The sequence below is a fragment of the Rhamphochromis longiceps genome, linkage group LG9 (genome assembly GCF_057381845.1).
Source record: "Rhamphochromis longiceps isolate RC_006_pf linkage group LG9, R_longiceps_female_GT1.1, whole genome shotgun sequence".
Taxonomy (NCBI): domain Eukaryota; kingdom Metazoa; phylum Chordata; class Actinopteri; order Cichliformes; family Cichlidae; genus Rhamphochromis; species Rhamphochromis longiceps.
Window position 1 is genome coordinate 30,527,555 of NC_140565.1, and position 14,295 is coordinate 30,541,849.

The 14,295-nt window shown below is 43.0% G+C and overlaps 1 protein-coding gene across 2 annotated transcripts; it reads left to right on the top strand.

Annotated features, from left to right (window-relative positions):
• The first annotated feature begins 658 nt into the window (after nucleotides 1-658).
• kbtbd2 (kelch repeat and BTB (POZ) domain containing 2) lies at nucleotides 659-11,269 on the top strand. 2 transcript variants are annotated; one of them, XM_085419207.1, is made up of 4 exons: nucleotides 659-835; nucleotides 3,400-3,956; nucleotides 7,654-7,819; nucleotides 8,031-11,269. In XM_085419207.1, exons 2-4 carry the CDS (start codon nucleotides 3,784-3,786, stop codon nucleotides 9,588-9,590), a joined length of 1,899 nt encoding a protein of 632 aa, XP_085275333.1. In that variant the 5' UTR covers nucleotides 659-835; nucleotides 3,400-3,783; the 3' UTR covers nucleotides 9,591-11,269. The 2 variants fall into 2 exon arrangements, with proteins under 2 accessions (XP_085275333.1, XP_085275334.1); XM_085419208.1 differs by having other exon boundaries at nucleotides 659-828.
• Nucleotides 11,270-14,295: the final 3,026 nt, after the last annotated feature.

The window sequence follows — 14,295 nt, forward strand, 5'->3', positions numbered from 1 at the left end:
GTCGGCATCAGTAAATAAGTCAATTAAATTATGTTACGCCGGACAGTTATGTCTGAACATGCCAAATTCAGACCAACACCCGACATCGACATGACAGTTATTTTATTTTATTGTATTTTATTTTATTAGCCGAAGGGAGACATAATTAAACAAAAATCGAACAAAGTCAGTTAAGGAAAATATCGATTTTAAAAAGGGCTCAGAATAGTACAAAGAGATCATGGCTAATGAATACTAAAACTCACGAATAAATATGGTTAATATGATATCCTTTAAAAACGTCTTTTTGTTTTTGATTCTGTGTATTTATTTGCTTATTTGATTGTTTCTTTGTAGAGCCAAATCTTTGATTAAAAGCTTAATTCTAATGTCACATATAATTATTTGCCTATATATTTAGATCCGTAAGATTAATGAAAATTATATTATCTATTATTGTAAATATCAATAAAATACTAGGGTTTTATTGTTAAGTGTTAATAAATAAATGTTTTTAATAAATAAGAATGCAGGGGACTTTGCTCTTGTCGGTGGTTCTAAAATAAATGTCCATAATTGTTTTTCTCAGGTGCAGTGTCTGTCTCAGTCCTGCAGGGGTCGCTGTTTGTCTCTTCATCAGAGGACGCAGCTCGCTTGATTCCGGCGCAGGCGCAGTATCCTCTGTTGGCCTCTTGTCTTGGAGGCGCTTATGATGCGTTAAAAGGTTGTCCGCTGCTCGGACCTTCCACACAGCTACTCAGCGTCTCAGCTCGGCACGGGGAGATCACTGCACGCCTTCTGTTGATGGGAAGAAATCCCGTGACGGTTTAGAGTGTGGATCCTGCTAAGGTTTACAGTAAGCTAAATTTTTGTTGTTTTTTAGGCGTTCTGCGCGAGAAGTGGCTCAGCTTATTTAGCTCTTTTAGCAGCTAGCCTAGCAGTTTGTGTGCGTGTTAGCAACATGACCACTCTCGTTAGCTACTGCTATAACGCCCTTTTTTCATAGCAGCTTCTTTGCTGAGTTGATGATATTATATCCGTGATTTTCTAACTATAACTGCCGGCTCATCCTTCTCGCTAGCTAACTGGTAAGGTACACCGGAACTACGAAGCTAATGGGGAAGCTATAGTTGCTAACTTGCCGCGGGTGACTACTTGAGCCAGTGATATAACGTTACATAGAGGCTAGATGTCTAGCTATCGTAATCAACAGATGGGGGACCACCTCTGTGGAGGTACACGTAAGAAACATAGCCCCGTGTTGTTTGCCAACTTCAACATCTGGCTAACGGCTCCATGTTTTAGACAGCACCGGGGTTTGTTTTGGACGTGGTGGAACGTGCTAACGAAGCTAGCAGTCCAGTTTCAGTGTGGTCCGAAAAATGTTTGGCCGGACTGAAAAAATATCTCAGTATTTATCTGCAGGATAACCTGTTAGCAGGCTGTGAGGCTGACTGCGTCCTCGGTGGCTGGCTGGCTGCGTAAAAAGCACGTTTTCCAAGGTGTTGCGTGCAGATTGGGCCCGCATTAAGTGGAAGAAACCCTGTAGACGCATAAATGTGGATGGAGTTGTATCAATCTTGACAGTTGACAGCTGTTAATATAGATAGATAGATGATCTTAGATTCTGCATCAGCAGAGTGTTTTTCCGCGGTGTGTGGAACGTGCTAGTAAATTGCACCGATGCATAACCCCGAATCCGTTAGCCTGCAGACTGATGTAACATATGTTAGGTAAAGATTATTAGCGGGGGGGTTTTTCTTTTCTTAATAACATCACCTTTGCGGCTTATACTCCAAGGTAGATTTTCATAGACCTGGGTGAGGTTGAGGTTCAAGACAGGTGACTAATTGGAGCTGGAAAACCCCTGCTTCAGTGTGGCTTAGTAAGGCTTTTTTAAATTTTTTCTGGCAAAATGTGGTGACCCATCTTCCTTGCTTCTTGGCACTGCTACTGGTGATGTAACTGCATATAGAACTTTTTTTCTTTTTTAAAAAACATTGTTATTTCCTGAGGATTTTCACTCATTTTTTGTTTAATTGACAGCTGTGAACAAAGGTGAAATGAGATCAGATCAGGCAAAATGGTTTGGTGATTGAGAGTGCTTTAAAATCCAGAAACTCTTTAAGGTATTAGGTAGAGTTAGGATCTGGTGACTGGTGAAGACTTTAACGCACTCACCTAACTATTCGGTGACCCCTGAGGTCTGTACCGTAAACCAGTTGATCTTATCCAGATAACATCAGAGTTAAACTTGGGTTTCCTGTGAAGGTGGTTTACTTTAGGATTGTGTTATGACAGGGCGTTTGGTGTAAAAACTGTGCTACATAAAAGTTAGGAGCCTGTGGTAACCCCTTGCACCAATGGAGAAGCCATGCTGTACACCAGCAAACAACAAAACATGTCTTTTGTGACTGCTACACCTGGAGTTACAAAGGGACTATTAAAAATGGACACATTGTAGCCTTTCAATAACTATTTTACAAAAAACTGTGAATCCATGTAATTCAAATGCTGTCTTGTTTCTTAGAAGGGTTTTGGGTAGTTTCTAGCCAGGCTGTTTTCTGGCTTTTTCCTACTCTTACCAGTTCCAGCGCGATACAGGTGCTTGGCTTTGGGCATTTGTCGATGTTGAGTAGCAATTCCATACCAGTGTTAAATTAAATTGAGTGACTGGGAATCTTTTTGTAAGCTAATATCAGACTCGGTTCAATTGCACTCTCTCTAGTTTTGTAATATAACATTTCTATCCAGCCCAATCTTTTGAGTCAGACCAATATTCAATACAAATATTAGATCCATGCATCTCTTGTTGTTTCATCGTCTAAGTCACTAAGCAGTGATTGCATATTTTTGTGAATTTTGGGGTGTAATTATTTACCATCTTCACCATCATCATGTCATGTCACCAAATCACTTCATACAACAGAATTTAGTGTGGGAAACAGTGCCTTTGCACAAAAAATAAAAAACCATTACAGATTTTGAAACGTATATGTTTCTCGGGTAGCGAATCGGGTGGGGATATTTTCCAGTGTTAACCTTTCCCACCCAGCAGGAAATGGTGTGCTTCAACTGATAATACTCTTTAGTGTGAGATCACACAGACTGCGCAGGTTAAAGACAAACTAATGTCAGCGTTATTTGCGCTCTCACTGAAGAGCTCCTCAGAATTCAAGGCTGCAGTGCATGTGGGAAAACGGCTGTACTCGCTGACCAGCTGCCAGTGCAGTTTCTGGACGAGAGGGTGAAGTGAGTGCTAAGACTCTGACAGGAAATGCAATTTTTCAGGGTGTTCAATGCTCAGACAACCTAAAGAAAATCAGAGGAATGTAAAGAGTTTGTAGATTTCTTATTTTTCCTCTACTGCCGGTTTCTCTGCATGTGAGACTCACGCTTCCTTTTTTCTTTTTTTTACAGACAAGCACTGATGTAGCAGCTCGCTCTCTCTCTACCTCCACTCCCCAGTGCCTCACTGCATGACCTCAGACAACAAATAGGAAGCCCACAAGGGGGAAACAGCCCGTTCCTCAACCCGGACCCCTTCCTCTGGATGCCTCGTGGTGATGCTCAGCTTTTGGCACATCTCTAGCAGAAGGAGCAACAGATATTTTTCGACATAGGTGTTGTACGCCTCCACTTGGGCTTGGGGAGTCATTAAAGAGTTGGCCCCTGCCCACTCCCCCTTCCCCATTTATCCTCTTGAATCTTTAAGATTGTAACTTTTTCTCCTGGTTGGCTGGAGTCCGGTTCTGCCGGCTGCGTTACTTTTCAAAACTGGGGCGGGATTCATGGGATGCGACCATGTCGGATCTCAGTGAGCGAAGGCCGGTCAACACGGACTACGCTGTCTCCCTGCTGGAGCAGCTCAAGTTCTTCTATGAACAGAAGTTACTGACTGACGTTGTGCTGCTGGTGGAGGACACGGAGTTCCCGTGTCACAAGATGGTCCTGGCCACGTGTAGCTCCTATTTCAGGTGAGTGCGCCTCATGGGGATGGAATAACTCGCGTTGTGCGCGTCTGCTTTTAACAGCCTCGGGCTGCTTGTGACTCTAAATGCGAAGAGATGTATGCATGCTGTCTTTATGTAGCCTGGTGAGGTCTGTGGGTGCTCACCTCCCTCAGTTTTAATGAATAATGCATCTTGTAGTAGAGCAAGTGTTACCTGCTCTATACAAAACAAGTGGATGGGGTTACTTGAGTGCTGGAATGTCCTCTACACCAGTTGAGGGTTTGACATAAATAACCAGGAAAAATGTTTGTCAAGCAAGCACAAGCTGAAGGAAGTCAAATTCCTTGTTTGTGTGAACGAACTTGGCCAAAAAAAAGATGATTCTGATTAACGAAAGTGTGGTAATTAAAATGAAGAGGCTCATCGTGGTGGTATTAAAAATATGAAGGAAGCCATGTTTTTGAGACACCGTCTTATTAAAATGCATGCTGTCATCAGGACTAGACAGCATGCATTTTAAAAATAGGTGAGTATTAACTGTAAAATGCATTTTAGTGTCCACCTGTTCGACAGAAGTAGTCTGTTTTATCAACAAAAACGTTTTTTCTTTTTTGGGCAGCAGTTTCTGATTAAAGCCTTCACCAGGAAGACAGGTGTAAAAGATGGTCTGCTTGAGCCCAAACTAAGGGACTGAACTGCTCTGGTCTGCACTATGTACCACGGCCGAGCTAAAAGGGAAGGAGCCAACATGTAGCCCGGGACAGACACAGATGGAGGCAGAGAGTTGATGCTGATGTAAAGATGATGTAGCTGTCAGCAGAGATGGAGACAATCTAGACAATTTCTAGAGTTGACAGTAGTAGTGCTCATGACTGTATTTAAAGTCAAACATTGGAAGGTTAAAGTTTGCAAGACCCCATAAATCAAACCACCTGCTCAGCTAACTCAAACATTAGGAGATGCATGTCTTCAATTTCTCACACGGTGACAAACCTGCAGAAGTAAGAACGGATTAAAATAAAGCTGCAAGCAGTGATGATTGTCGCGGCGTATCCAGCAAGTATGTGGATGTCTTTAGCCATGGATTCTACTTGGATGTTGGACAAACAAAACTTGCTAGGTGGTTTTGGATACCCCCTCATTATGTGTTTAACCTGCAGTGGAAGTGTTATGTGCATGTTTATCACGTTGTCCAGATTTCCTATTGCTACTAGGAATCGCAGTAACTGAGAATTATTACTGGCACATACATGGCTGTTATCACACGTAGTGCCTGTAGTGATCAAAATTGTTTGATTTGATAAATCATTTCCTGCTTTTTCTTCTTCTCGTCATTTTTCAAATCAACTGGAAGAGAATGAATTTAAAGAGAAACTCCACCGTGAACCAGGGTTTGAGTGGTGAATTTTTAGAGGAGTGTTGGCCATTTACAGAAGTTGCATCAATAACTCTACATGGATTCGGTGCAGAAATAGAAATTGAGCTTTTGCCTGATTGTTGATGTTAAGCTAAGTTCAGTGATAAGGTAGGTAGATGCTGGTTTTGAACCTGCTTTGTGGTACGGGCACTGAAATATTTATGCATGGGGGGAAAAAAATGAAGCAAACATATCAATCAAAGCCCCCCGAGACCTCATTTGTCCACACCACATTGCATGATAAAGAGTGTGCAGTGTAGTGAATAAGATTCTGTGCATGATGGGAGCTCCTGCAGCATTTGAACACACCATCTACCTCCTTCCTGTCTCATTGCATGCACTCCAAGAAAAACCTCCCATCAATTCAGACCTCTCACAACCGTTTCCCATGCAGTCGTTATCTGGTGTGAACATGGGAAATGTTTCCCCTTCGGGGTGTAGAGGTGTCGCAGCACTTTCTCTTTAAAGTGGAGCCTATTCCTCCTCCTCTCCACGCATGCCTCTCTTCAAGGAATGGAGGGCGTCTGTGCAGAGCGCTTGTGTTTATAGGGGGAAAGTCTGGTCACGTAGGTCCTGGTGAAAGATGGAGAGCAAAAAGTGGGGAAACAAGGGAGGTGGAGGTGTGCAGGGGTATGCCTGCAGGATTGCGTAATACAGGCTGGGAGGTTTGGTCGCTGTTGTGATCAGCACACAGACACACAGCCCCCAAAAGCCAGTGTTCAGGTGGGCAGAGCAGTTCTTTCTTTTTCATACAGTGATTGCTTTGAAAAATAAAAATTAGAGCAGCATGTTGTAGTCAGCTGTTTATCACCCTTGAACAACATTCAACAGTGCTCACCACAATGTCAAAAAGCTGATATATTCAAGCACAAAGGGCTTCAAATCCTCCAACCAGTGACTGCGAATTATCTTCCGGATGTTTTTTAGAGCAGGGGATTCTCTGGATTTTAAGTGGGCATAAGGAAATGAAGTGTTAGTGCTTTCGGCCTCCCCAAAATAGTAGTTGTGCAGTAATACACGGTGCCTCTGAACACTCTGTATCTAGCACAGAATCCAAATAAATGTAAATTACCATCTCAAGCCACTAACTGTTTCTCAGATTTGTAAATCTGAATGAACTGATGCAGTAAAGAGGCTCTGATTCGCGCCAGCTGCTGATGAATGACAACATGGCAGCGTGGGCATCCCACCGAGGCTGCTGATGCAATGTGGGGGTTGGAGACTACCAGCCAGGTGCTGGGTGTTGCTTGTCGCCTTTTGTCATCTGGTATTAGTGAAACAAGCTTATTAGTGTTCAACAAGACAGCAGTAACATCTGTTCCAGGTAAATCGGTGATGCTGCAGTGTTTACCACAGATTATGAACTCCAATACAAAGAGTTGGAGCTGTTTTGTCAAAGGTACTTGGTGAAAATAACTTAAGCTGGTCTGCTCTTCAGCCTTGGTGACTTCATGTAAAAATACATGAAGTAGGTTGGAGTGATGCTCCAGAGCAGAGGCAGCCCAAGGTGATGAAGTTGGAGGAAACTCAGCTGACCTGAAATTCTATCATTGGTGTTCTTGTAGGTCACGGTATCTTTAATGTGACTTTTGGATAAGTTGGTCTTCATATAATTTTATAATATAAAGATGCATGACATAACACAACCAGTTGTTAGTTACTGTTACCCAGCATGCATGTGCCGTTACTGGTGTAAGAAATGGTTTGTTTCACCGATTTTTGTGTCTCAGGATGTTTGCCCCGTTAAACAGGATCAGTTTTGGATTAATAATTGTTTTCATATTAATGACTCACGATTAGAACCTGACAGATGGATAAAGAATTGTCAGTCCTGTGTTTCAGTCAGACATAATTTGAACAGAAATGTTAAAAGGAGGTGACAAACTTACTTTAAAGTGAAGCCTTTGTGTGGGAAATGCTGAACTTAGTTTGGAAATTTTATACAGATATTAAGAAGTCAGTAAACGGGTGTCATATTAGTATGTTAGATAACTGGCAGCTATAATGCCAGAGTTACCTGTAGAAAGAGAGGAAAGTACAAACTGGATAAAGCAGGCTCCTCTCCATCAGAGCTCATTGTATCTGTTATCTTGCTCTGAGTTATGATTAAGATGGTGTGGAAAATGTTTTCTGTTCATATTATTTATTTATTTTTTAAATTGGGTGATGCATATGATTAAAATTTCATATCTTCATGAACACCAGTGAACCTCAGTTGACATGAGATCTCGCTGTTTCACTTCCTCTTACATCGGCTGCTGCGTTGACTGTCGTCTCACTGTTGTTCTGGTCTTTCACTCACAGGGCAATGTTCATGAGCGGCCTCAGCGAGAGCACGCAAACCCACGTCCACTTGAGGAACGTGGACGCGGCCACCCTGCAGATCATCATCACGTACGCCTATACGGGCAACCTGGCCATCAGCGACAGCACAGTAGAGCCACTCTACGAGACCGCCTGCTTCCTGCAGGTCAGTGCAGTGAAGGACAAAGAAAAGGAACAACCTGTGCTATTTCTCTGTGCCAAAGAGCTCTGTTGTTGATCTGAATTTGTATCAATCCGCCACTGAAAGTAGTGCTCTGGTAGTGGCCTCGATAAATTCTATCCTTATTTTGTATCTTTAAAGATAAGAATATGAAGAAGACTAAAACTAAAGACACATCCTTTATTCTCCTATTTAGGTTGAGGATGTCTTGCTGCAGTGCAGAGACTACCTGGTGAAGAAGATCAACGCTGAGAATTGCGTCCGCATGCTGAGCATCGGTGACCTCTACAGCTGTAGTGAGCTGAAGCAGAGCGCCAAGCGCATGGTGGAGCACAAGTTCCCCAAAGTGTACCGACAGGAGACCTTCCTCCAGCTGTCCCACGAGCTGCTCATAGACATCCTGAGCAGTGACAACCTCAACGTCGAAAAAGAGGAGACTGTGCGCGAGGCTGCTATGCTGTGGTTGGAGTATAATATGGAGGCACGATCACAGCACCTGTCCTCGGTTCTGAGTCAGATTCGCATAGATGCACTGTCTGAGGTGACCCAGCGCGCCTGGTTCCAGGGTCTGCCGCCTAACGACAAGTCTGTGGTGGTTCAGGGCCTCTACAAATCCATGCCCAAGTTCTTCAAGCCACGGTTAGGCATGACTAAGGAGGAGATGCTGATCTTCATGGAGGCCATGTCAGAAACTCACAGTGACGGTTATGTATTTTCTTCGAACGTGCCTACTACAGTAGTGTGTTACAGCCCACAGGCGGAGAAGGTGTACAAGCTGTGCAATCCCCCGGGAGACCTGCAGAAGGTGGGCACGCTTGTGACTCCTGATAATGACGTGTTCATCGCTGGTGGGCAGATCCCTCTCAAAAACTCAATCTCCAACCATGGCAAGAGTGGCAAGTTACAGGCGGTGTTCCGCTCAGTCGATAGTTTCTTCTGGTTTGATGCCCAGCAAAACTCCTGGGTGCCCAAAACCCCCATGCTGTGTGCTCGAATCAAACCCACGCTGGTCTACTGCGACGGCTTCATCTATGCAATCGGAGGGGATAATGTCGGAGGAGAGCTGAATAAACGCACAGTGGAGCGCTACGACTGCGAGAAGGACGAGTGGACCATGATGAGCCCCCTACCCTTCGCCTGGAACTGGAGCACCTCGGTGGTGGCGCATAACTGCATATACGTCATGACCCACGATTTGATGTACTGCTACCTGCCACGAGCCGACACCTGGATGGAGATGGCCATGCGCAAGACGAGCCGCTGTTTTGCATCTGCAGCCGCCTTCGGCGACCTCATCTTCTACATCGGCGGGCTCCACGTTGTCAGCAACTCCGGCATCCGTCTGCCAACGAGCACCATTGACGGCTCCTCAGTTACTGTGGAGATTTATGATGTCAAGAAGAATGAGTGGCGTCTGGCGGCGAATATCCCTGCCAAGCGCTACTCCGACCCGTGCGTGCGGGCCGTGGTGCTGCTCAACTCGCTCTGCATTTTCATGCGTGAAACCCACATGAACGAGCGTGCCAAGTATGCCATCTATCAGTATGACGTGGAGCTCGACCGTTGGTTCCTGCGGCAGCCCGTGTCGGAACGTGTGCTCTGGGATCTAGGCAAGGACTTCCGCTGTGCGGTGGGGAAGCTGTATCCCTCCTGTTTGGAGGAATCCCCCTGGAAACCCCCAACATACCTCTTCTCCCCCGATGGCGCAGAGGAGTTCGAGGTGGACGGTGAGCTGGTGGCCCTCCCTAACGTATAGCTCATAAGCACCCCTCCCCTATCTCTCCGTCTAAAGCAGGAGACTATATTACCAAGGAATAAACAATAAGGGGAGGGGGCTCATTGGAACTCTAGAAAACAAAAGGGTTTGACTTTCTGTATTGTAGAGGGAGCTCTGGACTTCAGAGGCTGTTGCTGATGAGCAGCTCAAAACAAGTTTGGAGCAACAACAAAAAACGCCCCCTCAAAATTACTAGTAATCTTAAAAAAATGTTTTCCCCGTGTTCATTGGTTTCTTATTTTTCTTTTTTTGCCAGTGAAATGTGTTTAGATTTTCCTACATTTGTCATACTGTTCCAACTAGAGCCCGACCGATATCAGCTGGTGCCCAATTGGCACGTGTCTTGTCCGATATTTTTCTACGAACGTAACACAAAAAACAAAGTTTGAGGTCATTCAGGCGTCCAAGCAACTCAGACTCCAGTGTTTCCTGCAGATTTCGTTTCTGTTTGTGGTGGTCACATTCTGAAATGAGTAAAATAAATATTACTGTTTTATAAGGTGCTCCTCTGCAGTTTTCAATTGCTGTGGTCTCTGTGATAAATAACAGTGCAATATATTCAGCTGCCTCTCCGGTGAGTCTCTCATCACTCGGTTTGGACAGCTGCTGACCAGTGCCAGCAGCTGTCCAAATCTACCACAGGGGGAAAGGCTGGAGAGGCAAGGACCACCACAACAGTGAGCCAGCCAGTAGGGAAACATGAGGTGGGAAGGGAGTGGGCTTTGAAAATAAGAGCGTTTAAATTTATGGAAGTTTTTTGCCCATGTCTGCATGAGAAACACTGGACTCATGGTTTACATTCACTCAGCACTGTCAGCAGCACATGTAGCAGAGTAGGAATCACAGCTTTGAAACGTGGTCAGGCAATCGGCGATCTGCCTCCAAAAGTAATTTTAACCATGATAAATAATGAGAACAATCTGAAATGCTCCAGGTTTGTATTTCCACCGATCAGCCACAACGTTAAAGCTGATCTTTTATTTATTTTTCGTTCCAATGATGGTTATTTCAAGCCACTGTACACACTGATATTCACTGGGAACTATTCAGTATTATATCACTGTTCATAACAGTTGTAACACAGTTTGTTTTGTTTCAGTTTCACTTGGCAAAGTTTGCTCTGCACCTCAGTTCCGTTTACTCTTTGGAGGTTTCTGGTCGTTTCAAGGCACGATGCACTCTTATATTCACTGGGAATTACTCAACAGTTGTGGCACAGTTTGTTAGTTTCACCTGGCGGAGTTTGTGTCAAATCTCATTTTCGTTTACGTTGACAGCCGTTAAGTCACCGCTGGCTTTTCGTGCTTCGTTGTGTGCAGCAGCCTCTAGGTCCATTACTGCCACTCACTGGTAGGAGACACGCATCACATCACTTTAGCTTTGGTGTTATAACTTATCCTAAAATCATGATCATAGTTCTCTTTGCAGTACAATGCAGTGGTGTCAAAGCTGTTTGATCTTCAGGCAGGTGGTTCTAATATTTTGTGTGTGTGTGTGTGTGTGTGTATACACCAATATACAGAATTTGTAATTTAAAAAAAAAAAGAAAAAAAAAAGCATCCACACCAAAAGATCCAGCGTCGTTCAGGCTCTAGTTCCTACAATATGATAATCTAAACGTCAGCAGATGATGATGAGGATAATGATGCACTTGTAAATCTACTCAAATGTCAATGGCAACTGTACCAAAATTACCCCCCAAAGCCCCTTATTAGATTGTTGCTTCCCCCTCTCTCCGCTCCTGTTCTTTCCCCCCCTCTTCTCTCATTACTGATGAAGGAATACTCTGCAGAAAATCTGGCTTTACAGCATGAGAACCTCAGTTTGATCCACTTTAACATTTTTCTTTTGCTCTGTGCAAAAGAAGCTGATTTCAGACGTTAAGTTAACATAGTTAAAGTCAGTCAAAAGTGAGTGTAGAGTGCAAAAGTGTAGAAAAGCAGCAGTTCTCCCCATTTGATTCTTAAAACAGAAAATGTTTGACTCTTAATTTTAAAAAAGAGTTGTATTAGATTTTAACTGCGTCATTCTCTGCTTTCAGCTTTTATAAGATTTGCTGCTTTTCTTTAACTTTTTTTGCAGAGGTAATGAAATAGTTTCTAATCTAAGAGTTTAAGCTTACATCTTCAAATTTCAGTAACACTGGTTTACTTTTTTTTTATTTTTTTATTTTTTTTTCCTCTCTCTTGCAGTCACAAAGCAGGTGAAGTTTAATTTCCAGCAGAGTTTTCCTTTTTCAAAAAACAGGATCACTTATTTCCTCAAAAGGCCTGCAGACGAGGGAAGCAGAGGCTGCGGTTTTTGGGAAAGGCCAGAGAGGCTGTTTTTAAAAGCGAGAGAGAGGGTGACTGCAGGTTCAGCCACCCGTCGCCTCTCCTCCCTCACCTCTCTGTCCTCTGCCCTCACGCCGCCGCTGCCTGTTCCTCGAGTTGGTTTGCACACCGGTCTTCCACACAGCCAGCAGTCAACGCCTCACTCGATCTGCCGTGACATGATCGTGACACTTTGTTTTTCTCCAACACACAACTCCATTCACAGTACAAACAGGTTTCTGGCTCATCATCTTTTTAAGTTTTTGTTTCTTATTTCCAAGCTGCTGAAATATATATAAAATGTATAATAGAATATCTATTTTTCATATGTTTAAAAGAAAACTGTTCTAGTGTGGGGAAATAACCAGGTCTATTTTGTATTAGGTTTTTTTTTTTTCTTTTAAATTAATATCAGACTTTACTGTAGTGTGATTGTGGGGTTTTTTTTTTTTTTTTTTTTTTCTTTTCCCCTATTGAATTACATTTTCCGAAGTGAATATCGAGGAATCTTGCTGCTGATTGGTTGTGAGAGGAGCGGGCTAGCCTTGGGATTTTTTGCTAAGGAAACTGTCCCGCCAACCACTAGCAGAAGTGGAGAGGGGCGGGGTTAGAGGAGGGAAGGGGTCTTCCTCCTTTTTTTTTTTTCTTTTTTTTCTTTTTTTTTTTAAAAACATGAGCACAGGTGCTTCATGACGAACCTTACTAGCATGTTTGGCTGCATCATATTCCTTTGGCACTGTATTTTGAATGAACGTTAATTTATTAAAAAACATACCAAAAACGTTCCTGAAAGTAGACTCCCTGTTTGTTTGTTTTTGTTATACAATTTTTGAAAAATAGGTGCTAGATGAAGAAATGCAAAAATAATGCACGTTTTTGAAATTATTTGCTGTGGGGTTTCGGCACCTTGAAACAATGAGCTATTCAATGTAAAATAATGCAAAATGCTGTCAAGCAAGTTTATCTTTCATGCCTGGCATTGCTGAAATACTTTTTCAAGAAGTCAAAGTGTCTTGCTTACACCCCTACATACTGTTTATTCTGGTTCATGTGACAGACGTTAGTGAAGTTGCAGTTGCTGCTAAATACAGAAACTGAGCGAGCAAATACAGAATTGCTGCCTAGGAAATAGCAGGGCATTTTACATCCAAAGGTACAGCTCTATGTGGAGAATAAAAATTTACTTTTTTTATTTATTGTTTTTTCTTAGCGATAGAAAAAGACGTGTAGGGGTGGACAGGAGAAAAACAAGCCAGTGCTGTTTGGAGCTGTACATGTGGAACTTCCTTTAAAACAAATGCTAAACAGCTGAGTGGAGGTCAAACTGTGTAAACTTTACAGTAATGGATGGTGGTTTGATGGATGTAATCAAATTCTCCACACAACTGTGTAGCATTTGTTTTGAAGGATGTTCCACACCTACAGCTCCAAAAGGTAGAATTGATCAAATTCTTTTATCCTGTATAGGTGTGAAGGCGTAAATATGCATGCAACGCGTTTGTATACTATATTGGTGAAGCCATCAATACCATTAAATGGAAACACCAGGCTGCAAACATGAAATCGAGAAACAAAATAGTTTCTGTCAAATTGCTCAGATTTACTTTCCCGTTAACGTTAGTCACAGTAGAAAAATGGGATGGAGACCAAAAGCAAAATGTTGCAACTTCAGTTGTTGCTTCAAAGACTGGGACCAGATCTGCAACTAGTCAGTTGCTGCCTCCGAAGCAGTTTTGGTGCTTTGAAGTGGTGATAAAATAGCAACGAGACTGAGTCAGTCTGCTATCAGTCTGCAACTGAATGCAGTCTCTTTGAGATTATACAGTGATTGTGATAAATTAATTGCAAATCTTTCCATCTATTTCACATTAACAACTTACATAGAGTAAAGCCAAAACCTAAGATCTGAAAGAAGTTCTTCCACAAATAGTGACACAGTTGCTGCACAACAGCGATTTACCTGCAAAATCACACAGCTCATCAGCAACCTTGCTTTTATATAGGAGTACAACTAGCTGAGTCAAGTCCCCTGTTCCACAGAGATGTTGCAGACAGTAATTAGAGTCTGTTTCATGTGAAACTGCCCAACTTTGCAGCAGAATAAACATGATTCTAGATATAGGATATGGGAAACCTTTTCAGCTTCATTACAACTGTAAATCTAATCCATGTGGATGCTGGGGTCGGGTGTGGCCAATTTGAAAAGTGAAGCTGGTCAAGTGATGTCTGCTAGGCTTCACCTCAGCGAACTTGAGTGAATAAGCTGGAATTCTTCTCGTTTGTCCTTTTGATGCCTTAACGCTCCAAAAATGGTCAAAACAGTAATGTTGAGGCTTACATTCAGGAGTTTAGGACTTAGTGCTGTTGGGTAA

Bases quoted from the DNA above. Each gene is read 5' to 3' on its own strand.
- kbtbd2 (XM_085419207.1), top strand. From the start codon at position 3,784: ATGTCGGATCTCAGTGAGCGAAGGCCGGTCAACACGGACTACGCTGTC. The intron at 3,957-7,653 runs GTGAGTGCGCCT...TTTCACTCACAG, and splicing joins ACGTGTAGCTCCTATTTCAG to GGCAATGTTCATGAGCGGCC. The intron at 7,820-8,030 runs GTCAGTGCAGTG...TCTCCTATTTAG, and splicing joins AGACCGCCTGCTTCCTGCAG to GTTGAGGATGTCTTGCTGCA.